Source organism: Ochotona curzoniae, unplaced genomic scaffold (assembly GCF_017591425.1).
Source record: "Ochotona curzoniae isolate NIBS_2020 unplaced genomic scaffold, NIBS_Ocur_1.0 contig_2723, whole genome shotgun sequence".
Classification (NCBI taxonomy): Eukaryota; Metazoa; Chordata; class Mammalia; order Lagomorpha; family Ochotonidae; genus Ochotona; species Ochotona curzoniae.
The window spans coordinates 9,988,763-10,002,517 of NW_024465573.1; the positions used below are offsets into that span (position 1 = coordinate 9,988,763).

The following is a 13,755-nucleotide window of genomic DNA, read 5'->3' on the forward strand; positions in this document are numbered from 1 at the left end:
ATTCTCCTCTGAAATAGAACCCCAGGACTCCCTCCTATTTAGTTACAACTTTTTTTCTTATTTTTCAAGCTTTCCCTAAGTCTCTTTTATTCCTTCCATTCTCACACATATATAAGCCACGTAAAGCCTATAATAATTACATCAACAAACAAAAATTAACTTTGTCAATAAGAATCACACCATAAACATTGCATTGCTTTTTCATTCTTTCCACAAAAATTTATCAATCATCTATCAGTGATCTAGGCACTTGGTAGACATTGATGAAAGTAATAACCATGCCTTGTGAAGATATGTTTTAATAAGTGGATTGAGAGTATTGTGGGGGAAGCAATATAGTAATTTGAGTTGTCATAACAAAATACCAACAACTGCATGAATTAAATAAGAGATGTTTATTTACTTATAGTTCTGGAGTAATTATATTTCAGTAGAGGTCCCATCTCCAAATGCAACCACCTGAGATATGAGGGTTTCAACGCATGCATTTCAGGAAAACATGGTTTTTCCCACAAGTGGGCAGTTTGCAATTTGAAATAAAGTAATCAAGTACCTTTGAAGGAAGTGCAGATTTAGCAACAACAGCTGAATGAAGCTGCCAGGTACAAGGAGCAAGAGTGTGGAAGTGTTTGCAGTGTTACACACAGGAGCAATAGAAAGCATTGAGTAGAGAGAGTTTAAGGGAGAATGGTATGAAAGGAACATGGAGAGACATCAGCAGGATCAAGTCCTACAAGATGGGGGATTTCATCCTGAGAAAAATTAACCATGAGATTGATGTTCCAAGTTGTCTTTCAATATATCCTTTAAAGCTGTTTTAGAAGCAAACTCTGGGATGGGTGGAAAGTCTTCAGACCAGTTCGGAAACTACTGAAATTGAGTAGCAATATTGCTTAAGAATGTCAAAAGTAGAGGTAATAAAGTGTCAAAAATAGAAAATATTTTCAAGATAGAACCCAGACTATTGCCTGACATTGTGAATGTAAAAAAGAGCAAGTAAAAAAGAATGCCAGGATGAACACTAATTATTTGATTTTACCAATTCAGGGTAGGGTACTGCACACTGACATGGACTGAGTATGAAGGCTTGTGTGACTAGAACACATTAGAATGGAAATAAGATGAGGAGTGCATTCTGGAACTTATTTTGTTTGGTAGAGCCAGTGAACATCCCTATGTGGATTTCAATTAGGCATCTGTATAAAAGACTGATGAAATTATAGATTAGAAAATCGATGTCTAAACTGTTTTTAAAGCCATAAAACTACATGTAAACTCAGAGAAAAAAAAGTACAAATAATAGAGGAGGATGAAAATCAAGCCCTCGAGCAATACAATCGTAAGATAAGAAGTTATAAAGGGAAATCAGCCAAACTGGATTTTAGATTCAAATCCAACTCAGATGTGGGACTTTGCCAGATTGTCTTTTTTGTTGCAGTTGTTTGTTTTGTTTTTATTTTTACTGGAAAGGCAGGTGTACATAGAGAAGGAGCTACAGAGAGAAAGCTCTTCCATCTGCTTGTTCAATTTCCAAGGGGCTACAGTGACCAGAGCTGAGCCAATCTGAAGCCAGGAGTTTCTTTCAGGTCTCCCATGGAGGTGCACGTTCCAAGGCTTTGGGCTGTACTCTACTGCTTTCCCAGGCCACAAGCAGGGAGCTGGAAGGGAAAGTGGAGCAGCCAGGACATGAACCAGCATCCATATGGGATCCCAGCACATTTGAGGCAAGAATTTAGCCACTGAGCCATCACGCTGGGTCCAGACTGTAGCCATCTTAAACACTATACTAAATGTTTACTCTGCATTGTATCTTTATTGTCTATGATATCAATTCATTTTAGTTTATTCACCAATAAGATAAGGCAGTTTTTAAACCTGATGTCATTCAATCTAATACTGTTGAGTTCCATCCATGTTGTTGTACATGAAAATATTTCATTTGTTTTTATGGCTGCATGATATTCCACTGGGTATATGCATTGCATTTTCTTCACTGAACATGAACACCTGAGTGGTTTCTACATCTTAGCTACACTGAATCTGCATCAATAAATATGAGAATGCAAGCACAAGTGCAGCACACTAGAATGGAAGACAGTTTTTTAAATGTGACCTGATAAATACATTAAAAAAAACTAGAGAATAATGGGTTTTCATCAACTGCAGAGCTTCTGCACAGCAAAGTAAACAATCAATAAAGTGCAGAGGCATTGTACAGAAGAAAAATGTTGAAGTTATATATCTGATAAGGGGACAATGACCAGAATATATTAGAATCTCAAGTCAATTACTATGAAATAAATAGCAAGTAGCAGATGAAAATTATATTTCATAAAATAAGACATAAAAATGGCCAACAAGGACATAAAAACACTCACTATTACTAATCAGGAATATGCTCATCAAAGCCATAGGAGTGCTTTTGCTTTTTATTCTTATAGGAAAAATATCTGCATGCCCACAATGACCTACCAAGTGCAAAGGACATTAGAGAAAGCTGTGGGGGAAAGGAGGGTGGGTTGTTGTTCTCTCTGTAACATCTTAGGAAGTCTTCCACCCCTTCAGAAGGATAGAATACTTGAGTGTGTAATAGAATTAAAAGTTGTAGGAATGTTTAGATGTGATTGACTATAACGAAAATCCAACTCTTAATGCATCATGAATTCAAAAACTCACAATTGGAAGGACTTCATAAATTACAAAGAGTTATGGCTAGACTGGAGAGAAAATATGTAGAAACATATTGATTTGAAAAGGTATGAGGGATGGCCCACATCTCTGGAGTTGCCTAAGATGACCGACATGAGTAAAAATACGCAAAATAATGAGGCAAATCCCATATGAACCAAAGGCAAACATTGGTGGTCTTTAGAGGTTGGAGGCTAGAGTGGGATGAATGTCCACAAACCACTTCTTGCCATCATTATGTCTGAGTATGTCAGTATTTCATCAAAAACCAAACTGGCCAATGGCCTCCTGCCTCCTATCCTAGAGATTTTTCTCAGGCACCAGTGTAGCACAAGGGGAACAATTTTCTTAAAACAACCAAAAATAACAGGTAACCTCTACACTGTTATGAAATTTGTCAGGCGACCCACACTGCATACACTTTTCACAGGGCTGTTAATTTGGTAATGTGCTTTTGCTACAATTTAAAAGAAACTCCATGGAATTCCATGCCATCAAAAATTGAACTGAGGCACCACATCCAGAGTCTCACCACCTCACCTTGGTTCCCCAGCATCCTTCTCACAGCCACTCAGGAACGACAAAAATCCAGACTATCTCCACACAAGCCAAGAGAGTCCTTTACATCCCACTTACTATTCCTGTGGCAAATGTTTCTCTAGAAAGTTTCTAGAGGATGGCATTGCACTTGAGTCCCTGCCACCAATGTAGGAGAACTGGAAAAACTGGATAAACTTTCAGAGTCCCGGCTGCAGCTGACCCAACACAGGCAACAGATATTTGGGGAGTGAGCCAGCAGGTGGGAGAGCTTTGTCTCTCCCTGTCTCTCTCCTCTTTCTGTTTTCCCCCCTCTCTTTCTCTCTTCCTTTCTCCCTCTCCCACTTTCTTTTTCTCCTCTCTGTATTATTCCTTTCTCTAACTCTGCCTTTCAAATAATTAGAATAAATTAGTAAAAGCTTTCCGAGACAGTAGAGATGAGTGGGGAAGAGAAGCAAGTGTTGAAAAAATTAAATGTGACTATATAAAGGAGAAATTATAGAAAAATACAGATTAAAGTATACTTGACTTTCTATCAGGCATTGAAAGATTAAGAATATAATCTCATGGGCTGGCATTGTGGCTAGTAGCCTAAGCTTCCATTTGTGATACTGGCATGCCAAGTGGTTGTGTGTGTGTTCATGTCCCTGCTTTTGGCCTGCAAAAACAACATAAGATGGCCTGGGGTAGTGCACCAGCAAATGGAATACCTCTCTCTTCTTTAATTTTTTTATCATAGAAAATGAGTTAGCATATAATTTTTTTGTATTTTTATTATTACCCATGACAGGGTTTTTAGATATATGGATTCCTCTTTTACATGCCTCTCCTTTCGTCCCCATTCTCCACCCTCAATATTTTCTGACATTATTCTACTGGTACAGTTCTTCTGCAATAGTCACAAGTCCAACATTCTACTATTTAAGCATATCGTGGCATTGTAAGTATAGGCAGTAGTGGGAAATCGAGTATCATATTGTCAAGTCTCATTGGGAGTTCTCCTTTTATTCCGGAGTTGAGGTGCATATAACATTTTCCTTTCCCAGTATGCTCATCTCCATTATACATCTGTGAGAATACATATGCATTCATATTTACCCTTATATCTATTTTTGCATTTTGTACAAATATTGCCTTATATCAGAAAAAAAAACCATGATATTTGTCCTTCTGGGAGTTATTTCTCCATACGCAATGGTCTCTAGTTGGAGCCATTTGTTACAAACACTAAAATTTCATGTTTTTAATGGCTAATTAGTCGTATTCCAGGGAGTAGATGTACCATGGTTTCAGTATTCATTCCTCTTTGACAGGCATCTAGGTTGTTTCCATGTCTTCACCATTGAGGATTATGGTGTATATGGTCACTTTCTCATATGCAGATTTCATTTCTTTTGCATATATTCCCAAAAGTGGGATAGCTGGATCATATGGTAGGGCAATTTTCAATTATCTCAGTATACTCCATACTGGCTTCCACGGTAGCTACACTAGCCTACACTCCTACAGAGAACGGTACTTTTCACCCCAAATCCACATCAACAGACGTTGTTAGTGGAATTCTAAATGTTGGCCAACCTCACTAGAGTTAGGTGAAACCTCAATGTGTTTTTATTTGTATTTTCCTCATAGCAAGGAATCATTTCTATCAGCCATTTGAATTAGTTCCTTGAAAGATATCTATCCATTTCATTCTCCCATTTCTTATCTATTTAGATTTATTTATTTTTATTAGAAAGTCAGATATACAGAGAGGAGAAGAGACAGACAGGAAGATCTTCCATCTGCTGATTCACTCCCCAAGCAGCCACAATGGCCAGAGCAGCACCAATTTGAAGACAGGAGCCAGGAGTTTCATCCAAATCTCCCATGTGGATACAGAATCCCAAGGCTTTGGGCCATTCTTAGTTATCTTCCCAGACCACAAGCAGGGATCTAAATGGGAAGTAATGGGCAAAGACATGAACCGGTACCCATATGGGATTCCGGCATGTGAAAAGTGAGGCCTTTAGCCTTCAGGCTACTGCACCAGACCGCTTCGCCCATTTCTTCACAGGGTGTTTGGTTTTGCTATCATTGAGTATCTGAAGTTCTTTGTAAATTCTGGATATTAGTCCCCCTATCAGTTGTGCAGTGTGCAAAGATTTTCTCCCATTTTGTTTCTTCACTATGATCATTTCCTTTGCTCTTTAGTTTGATGTAGTCCCATTTGTTTATTTTGCCTTTGACTACCTGTGCTTTTGGTGACTTTGCTAAGAATTCATTCCACATTCCTTTATCTTGGAGAGTGCTTCACTTGTTTTTCTCTAATACTTGGATGGTTTCTGAGTCCAGATTTAGTTTCTTGTTGCTTTACAGCTGATTTTTGTATAATGTGATAGGTGGGGGTCTTCTTTCTTCTACTGCTTGCTATTCAATTATCACAACAGTATTTCCCAAAAATTGATTTTCATTTTACAAATGATATGCAGGTGATGTGATAATCATATGCTACGAAGAAGTGTATAACCTCCTGCTGATTCTATCAGTATCTACTATACACTTGCTTTATGTTGTAGAATTTGTCCTGCACCCCTAATTGCATGAATCCCCTTTATTTCTATAGTCCCAGAAATCATAACAGGAGACATGGAGTCAGCCATGGCGGTGGACCTAAATCCCTGGGTGGAATATGAATTTCGAGTGCTGGCCACCAATCCCATTGGGACAGGAGACCCAAGCACCCCGTCTCGAATGATACGCACAAATGAGGCAGGTAAGGATTTAAAGTTTGGATTCCATTTTATTTAACACTTAATGACTTTAAAAGCAAGTTCAATGACTGACTGCTTCACCGATTGTTCTAATTTGTCCTCATTGACTTACCTAGAAATTATAAAACTATGTCTTTCAAAGTAATTATGTCATTTTATTCATCTTAAGGATTTTCTCTTTTGCCTAACAAAAAAACCACAGGAGTCTGGATACGTCTATTTTCTCCCAATCTTTGACTCAATCTTCAGGTTTACATAAATCTGAAGCAGTAAATTTATTCATCTAATTGTATACTCATTCAATACGTATTTCCATAAAATTCGGAATAGATCAGCTAACTTTTTCCAGTCAGAACATCTCCATTGAATTGTAGGCTACTTTCTTAGAAACCTGTTATGTTGCTCTTGACAACTGAATCCATATAAATCATCTTTTGAAAAGATAAACACAATCCTTTTTGCCCTCTGCCTTTTGAGGTCTTCGTGTAAAATAAATGTCACCTGAGCTCAAACTTCAGCCTCAGAGCACTCCTCTGTTCTTTCATAATAAGTATCTCAGATAAAATGTTTCTAATGACCACATCAAATAAAGTAATAGCTTTTTAAAAACAGATTTTAAGATATCTTGCTTATCCACTGGAAAAAATAGGAGGATAAAAAGGTTTTAGTCGATTTTCTATCATGCTGGACAATGTCTTATTGGCCAAAACTGTGTATTAAATAAATACTTAGTGAAGAACTTGTTTAGGGGAACACAAGCCACAGCAGTGCTGATGAGGGCAACATTTAAAAAAGAAAGAAGAAAGAGAAACACTGCAGCAGACACAGGAGTAGTGTGTATCAGACACCAGGAGAAAAAAAAGAGTTTTTCTTCACTAATACATGAGATACACATTCAAACGCACTAAGAATGAAGATTTTTGTCTTATTTACGCATAGTTCTCTATTTAGGAACTCGTACGATCTGCCACTAGTACTCAGTAAGTCCTGCTTTAAAAGTGAACATTCTTTTCCCACATGGTCAATTTATTTAATTGAAAATCTAAACATAGTTAGCATTTTTTTCACATGTAACTAAACAGATAGTAAAAGGTAACACAATCTAGATGCATTCATCTACAGAAAACTCAACTTGTATGCTTGTATGCTTTACCTGTAGCCAGTTGCTCTTGCAGTTATCATTTCAGCAGTGAGTTTCCAATTGAAGATTAATTACCTGATTGGGTTTTCATGCATCCATTAAATCACTCATGCTTTCATTATGTACAGGTGTTCATTAAATAGAGCATAGCACGTTAGTCCTTCCTCATTTTATATATGCAATCTGTAAACATCAAAATGACTGCCCATAGTAATACTTAGGCCCACATATTTTCGATAAATTACTGCCTTACTTTGCATATTGTTAATTATGTTTAAAGAAAGACAAGGGTTACTGCCTAATTCAGAGGCTTGCTATGAATATTTCAAAAAGCAATCCATTTAGAATGAATACTCCTTTTAAACTTTTTACAACGCAAATGTCCTTGCACTATTAAAAATCATTTTAGAATAACACTCTTACATTTCAAGTTAAATTGTACTGCGATGACTAATCCCCTTCAAAGACTTCTTTGTCTGCTTCTGCAGTTACCTCAACCATGTACTGCTTTTCTCTCATAAAGACTGCTTTCCACATGACACACTTCAGTCCATTAAAATCTTGTGGAAGAGAAAAGAAATGGCATCAAAAATGCAGGCAGTGCTCTTCCTTGAAAGTGAGTTGAGGAATGAGGAAGATTAGTATTATCTGCTTATGCTTCTTGTAAAGTGGGTATCACAAAGGACTGCACCTGCTAATGGAGTTGAACCAGGAGGTCGGCTTTGTGCCTGTATTGTCAAGCAGCACAGATTAACAGAGACACCAATATCCTGAGAAATCCTCTCAAGTGATGTTCCGTGCTGCTATGAGCACACAGCCTCTATGTTAAAAGATAAGCCTGTTTTAATAGACCAAGGAAAGTCAGGATGTGGACAGGGCTGTTTGGAAAAAGAAGTCTCATCAGCAAGAATGTTGAGTTGAATTTTCTTTTTTGCTTCTTTAAAGTGCTCTTGTTTACCTGAATAGTTGAAATTCTGAAGCAATTTCTCCTCAGAAATGATTCTTTTCTACATGCAAAAAGAATTTTTCATTGCAATTTTATTCTACAGGATATTTTGGATTTTCTGATCAAAAAAACACCCTTAACAACCAATAAAGATGAATGAGTTCAGTCTAGCTCCTTAGTGGTAAAATGCTGAAATACTAATACAAATATATAACATTTAACATATGTTTGTATTTATTTGTAGTTCAATTTCCCTACAAGTTTTAGAGATAAGATAAATACATTTTCAAAATATGCCATTATCAAAATAATACATAAACTTGGGATAGGGTATTGTGATTTTTTATGAAAAAAAAATGTCATTCAAAAGAATAAAAAGTATATTTTGGAAAATCTGAAACAATCACCAATGGACATATATATTTATAGAAACATAAAAGTATATATAATATATTAACAAAAAGTTCTTCTGAAACTTAATTGAACATTTACATTGTCTACATGCATATATTGAAAGATACTTGAGGGGCTGGTATTGTGACATAGAATATAAACCTTATATCACAGCATCAGCATCCCATAGAATGCTTTGAGCACTGGCTGCTCAAGTTCTTATCCAGTTTCCTACTGATGAGCTTGGGAAAGCAGCAAAGATGATCCAATACTTGGGCCCCTGCACCCATGTGGGAGACCAGTATGAAGCTCTCGGCATTTGACTTCAGCCTGGCCCAACCCTGGCCGTTGTGGTCTTTGGGAGAATGAATCAGCAGATAGCAGATCTCTTAGATTTCTCTCTTTGCTCTTCAAATTTGTAACATATATGTTTTAATTTTAGATGATATTAACATAGTTGATCAGGGTGGGAAGGATCAAGGTTTAGGGAAGAGTGAGTGTGATCATCATTTCCAATTTTTTTTTCTTCCTGTTTCTGGGTATGGAGAGGGAATAAGGGGAGAAGACATGCTCTGCCTCCCAGCCGCTCCAGTACCCAGGAATGGGGGATGGCCGCCCGATAGCAGTCCAGAGTCCCAGTGCAGTGTAGCCTCCTAGCGTTATGCCCCAGTGGCTTTGATAGTTCTGAAATGTTGATCTCATGGATCTAATCATGGGGAAACCCTTTCAATGTCCATTGGCTGACATAGTCAACCTTAGAGTCTCCATTCACCCAGATATTTGCTGTCATCATTTGCCTGGGGTAGTCGTCCAGTTTGTTCTGCCCTCATTCCTCTGGCACGGTAAAAATATCCCCTGAAGATCTCAATGAGTTGCCACATTCTTCATGTGAGATATGATCCATACCCCACGAGTCCCCCATTCCGCCAGGGCACACAGACCCAGCACCCACCACACAGGTGGGTCAAGGAACTGAGCCAGTTGACCTACAACTTGCTGGGCACCCCCCTCCCACCAACATGGACCTGACAGGTGGGCCAAAGAATCTGAAAATTTTTTCCTGAATTTTTTTTTAAATTAATGGGCTTTGAATGTTTCATGTGATGGTATTTCTCCATCATCTGCTTTCTTCTTCTGTGGAAGGCAGCAAGTTCTTTGGAGACACCTTAGCTCTAGCAAACACTTTGTGTGCAAGTCCAATAGGCCTGTTCAAGTTCTAACTTTTATAATATTCATCTGACCTACAAGGACAGCTTGATATTGCTCTTCTGTCAAACTCTGCAAATACAGGATATTCTTGTATACTATTTGGCCTCAGCTAAAAATATGGTTTGGGATTGGGATATCCTATTAAATTCTGAAGCTAAATAATATTCAGATTGGGAGTAAGAGGTAAGCATCTGAACTCTGGGCAACGGCTGTCTTTTTTTCTCTCCTTATTTAACTTGATGGGGAAATGGCATGCCTGCTTTTGATTGAAATTTGGAGTTACAGAGATATACCACAACATACTCATCTTAAACTGAAACTTCTAAGGCAGCACCCCTTTTTCTCTAATCTAATAATCTGAAGAAGGGATCACCAAATTGATTCCACTATTTCCTAATAAACCTACGGTTATTTCTTGGCCAAATCTACTGACGTGTCCGAGGCTATACAGAACTTATTCCAAATCCAGAAAATAGTCAATTTCTTATTACAATTTATTTAATTTTACATTACTTTTTGATTACTGCAGATATCTTGCTCTTTCATCTTTGTTTCCTCATATTGTTCATGATAGATACTTAGAAAATTGTCATATTAAAAAAAGGTAAAATACTGAAGGGACACCGTAAAAGATGAATGTAATGTAATGTAACAGTAGACTGGTTTTCTGTAGGAATACCAAATTTGACTTAGTAAAGAGCATTTATGGGACTTTGAAGTTTAGGGCAAATGGGACACAAACACAAATATCTCCTGAGCAGTTCAAAACTCCAAAGTTGTCATACACTATTGCGTATCAAGAAAATTAATAAACCTGTTGCATTTGAAAAGATCTATTCAGACAAGGTTTCTATGAATGTTTGTAGAAAATGAAAAGCATTCGGCTGAAAAAACTAGGAGATATAACAGAAGACACTATTAGACAAACCCCATGATTTTATACAACTCAATAAGTAATTTAATTATATTAAATCAAAGGAGTGATTCTAACATTAAAAGAAGACAAAAATATGGCAAGAAACAGACCTCTAAAGTCAAATCTCAATTATCAGGGAAAGAGAGAATGGAGTGAGGCTCACAGAAGAGTGTATGTTTAACTCACGGAAACGCTTTGGTTCAAGCAAGTCTTTTCTAAGAAGCATAATCACGAAATCAATATTTTATTTCAGAAACAAATGAAAGTTTTGACTAATGCCTCTCTGAAGGAAATCAGGCTAATTTTAGGGATGTTGTTTTGTGACAAACAGCTTCTCAACACTGGTAAGGTTTCGAAAGAAGAATGAAGAACACACCATAGACAAGAAGCATAAAATTTGAGCATGAAACAGAAAGAGCAATGCAGGAACGAATGTGAAAGACTCAAATCAGAGTACTTCTATCTTCCTAGTCCCCATAATAGCACATGTCAATTTTTGGCCCTGGGCCCTTGCCCTTTAATATGTTGTTTAATTTTCCCAACAACCCTCCAAAGTACTCTCAGGCAGGAGTATGTTATACCGAATATACAGACAATAAAACTGAAGTACAGAGTCCGAAAGACTGCCATAAGATCACCTGCTAAATGGCTGGCAGAAGTGAGATTCTAATCCAAAATTTACTGTAAAGATGCTGCTGCCAATAATCCTTCCCCATCTACCACCATCCTCTCCTTGCTTTTCCCTACACTTTTTACCACATTTACCAACAAACCTAGTTCAGAGTTACCAATTCTATGTTTTGACTTCCTTAAAAGATCTTAATGTAAGAGTTTGAGCTGAGGTATACATTTATTCTATGTATGTACTCACCTCGTGTTCTTCACTTTTTCTATATATAAGGAAGTTTAATAGGCAGAGAAATTTGTACATTTCCTGAAACATCCTAGCAATCTCTTTTTCTAAACAAAAATGGCATATTGACTAGATTTCCAAATGAAAAAAAAAAAGCTGTGCCCAAACATTATGCATAATTCCTTTAGAACCTCTAAACAACATTATTCAAATACCATTAAACATTACAGGTTTGTAGACTGACACTGACACCTTAATGTGCATCATAGTTTCCACCACTTTCTGCTGTTCAGATATAAGTAGATAACATTCAATACTATATATTAAGTATAGTTCCAGGTGCTATGTTAATTAATTAGGAAAATAACCTTTAACAGAAGGTATGCTTATTATCTCTCCAAGGCAACTGAAGGACACAAAGGTTAAAGAAATTTTTTTCAGTCAAGCTGCTAGAATTTTAGAACCAGGATTCAAGCCCAGATCTTGCGTGTGCAAGGACACTTTCACAATTTATACTTGCCAGTGTATGTATCCAACTGGTAAAAGAGCCTTATACAAACTGAGAACACGGTACTGGTACATTTGGTAACTATTTAAATAAACTCTACATATAAACTGAATATAATCACTTTGTGAAAATATTCATGTGCTACAGACTTCAAATAAGTGCTGTTTGAATGTCCGTTTTGACTTTAAACTCAACAGTTATAAACAGCCTTCCATTCTTATTTCCACTCTTCCGCACCTTTCTTTCCAAGCTGGACATGGAAATACACTAATTTATTTAATGAGTCACATAAACACTTAGGGTAACAAAAAATAAAAACATTTTAAGGAAAGAAGGTAGGTACATCATTTCTTCCTCTTTGTTGAGTGTTGATTAAAGCATGTTCTTTGTGGGACTCACTTGGTTCACACTGTGACACTTGATAGAATCTTTGATAAGCAGACATGCCTAAAAATATTACACTCTATTTTTATTTACTTTGCTCACAAGACTATTTCCAACTTTTAAGATCAAAAAAGACAGCCAATATTTCCATATGCTTTATTTTTCTTAAGTTTTTTTTATTGTGATTATTTTCCATGATACAGTTTTGTAGGTTCAGGGATTCCTTCCCTCTTTCTTTCCTCCCTCCCTATTTCCATGCTACCACCATTATCCCCCATAATATGCTCTATTAGACCTAAAATAACTAGCATTTGTAGCTTGGCATTAAGTGTCAATCACATGGTTTGTATATGGAAGAACATTACTCAAAAAGAAATTCAGATGCAGAACTTTATCTGCTAACTATGCCTGCAAACTTCTTTCCTTAATATGCTCATGACATTTGTCAGAGGCCAAATGAGAAAAGGACTGTTTAATTGTAACCTCTGTTTGTGTTAATTAAATTGGAAATATACTTGGTTTTTAAGTAAATATGTGTTTTTCTGAATTCAAGGAAACCATTTATTAGATTTATGAATATATTAATATTAATTCTATGCCTTTATCAAGAATTATAGAACTTTCATAAAACTTTGAAAGATTAAGTCAAATCTTTTCATATCACAAATATTCTGTATTATAAAGTAAAGGATATGATTAAAATCAGTAGACATCAAGCACTGACTGCAGAGGTAATAACTGTGTGTCATCAACTTGAAAAGGAAAGGAAAGAGCATGGGTTCCACTATCACCTGCATGCAATTAGGAACTTCAACCCAAATAGAATAGGGTGCCCAAGTCAATACTGTGAATCTGAAAATAAAACACACTGCCTGAGTTGTAGCTATGGAAGACTGAAATTACCTGTACCTCCTGTTATGTCAACAAGCTTTATTTTCCAAATCAATATACCATTATTATTAAACCATAGTGAACCAAAAGGGTTCATTTCATGTTACCGCAAATTAAAATTGGCAGCAGGGTGAGAAATTCTAAGTCATTTAAAAATATTTGATAAAGCACTTTTTCATAAGAATAGCCTTAAGTAAATTGAGATAGAAGGTACATACCTCAATTCAGTCAAGGAAATACTTGACAAGTCTGCAGCAGGTATTATATTGGATGACAAAAAGCTGGTAGCATTTCCACTCGGATCTAGAACCAGACAAGGTTGTCCAATTGTAATTCACCATTGTAATTCTATATAGTCGTAGATATTTTAGTCAGTCATTATACAAGAATAATAAATCAAAGAAATACAAATGGGAAAAGAGGAAGTAAAAGGATTCCTAATTGTAGCTGGTATGAAACTAAACATCAAGAAAACAAAAGACACCACTAAGAGATCATTGGAACTCATAAGAGACTTTGGCAACACTGCAAGATAT

The 13,755-nt window shown here is 36.6% G+C and overlaps 1 protein-coding gene across 2 annotated transcripts in view; it reads left to right on the top strand.

Annotated features, from left to right (window-relative positions):
* The window catches only part of CNTN5 (contactin 5), a 1,028,052-nt gene that overhangs the window by 961,239 nt on the left and 53,058 nt on the right, over window positions 1–13,755 (top strand). For both annotated transcript variants that reach the window (XM_040976845.1, XM_040976846.1), the window contains one exon: window positions 5,831–5,980. In XM_040976845.1, coding sequence (XP_040832779.1) covers window positions 5,831–5,980 — 150 coding nt within the window. The remainder of the gene's footprint in view (window positions 1–5,830; window positions 5,981–13,755) is intronic.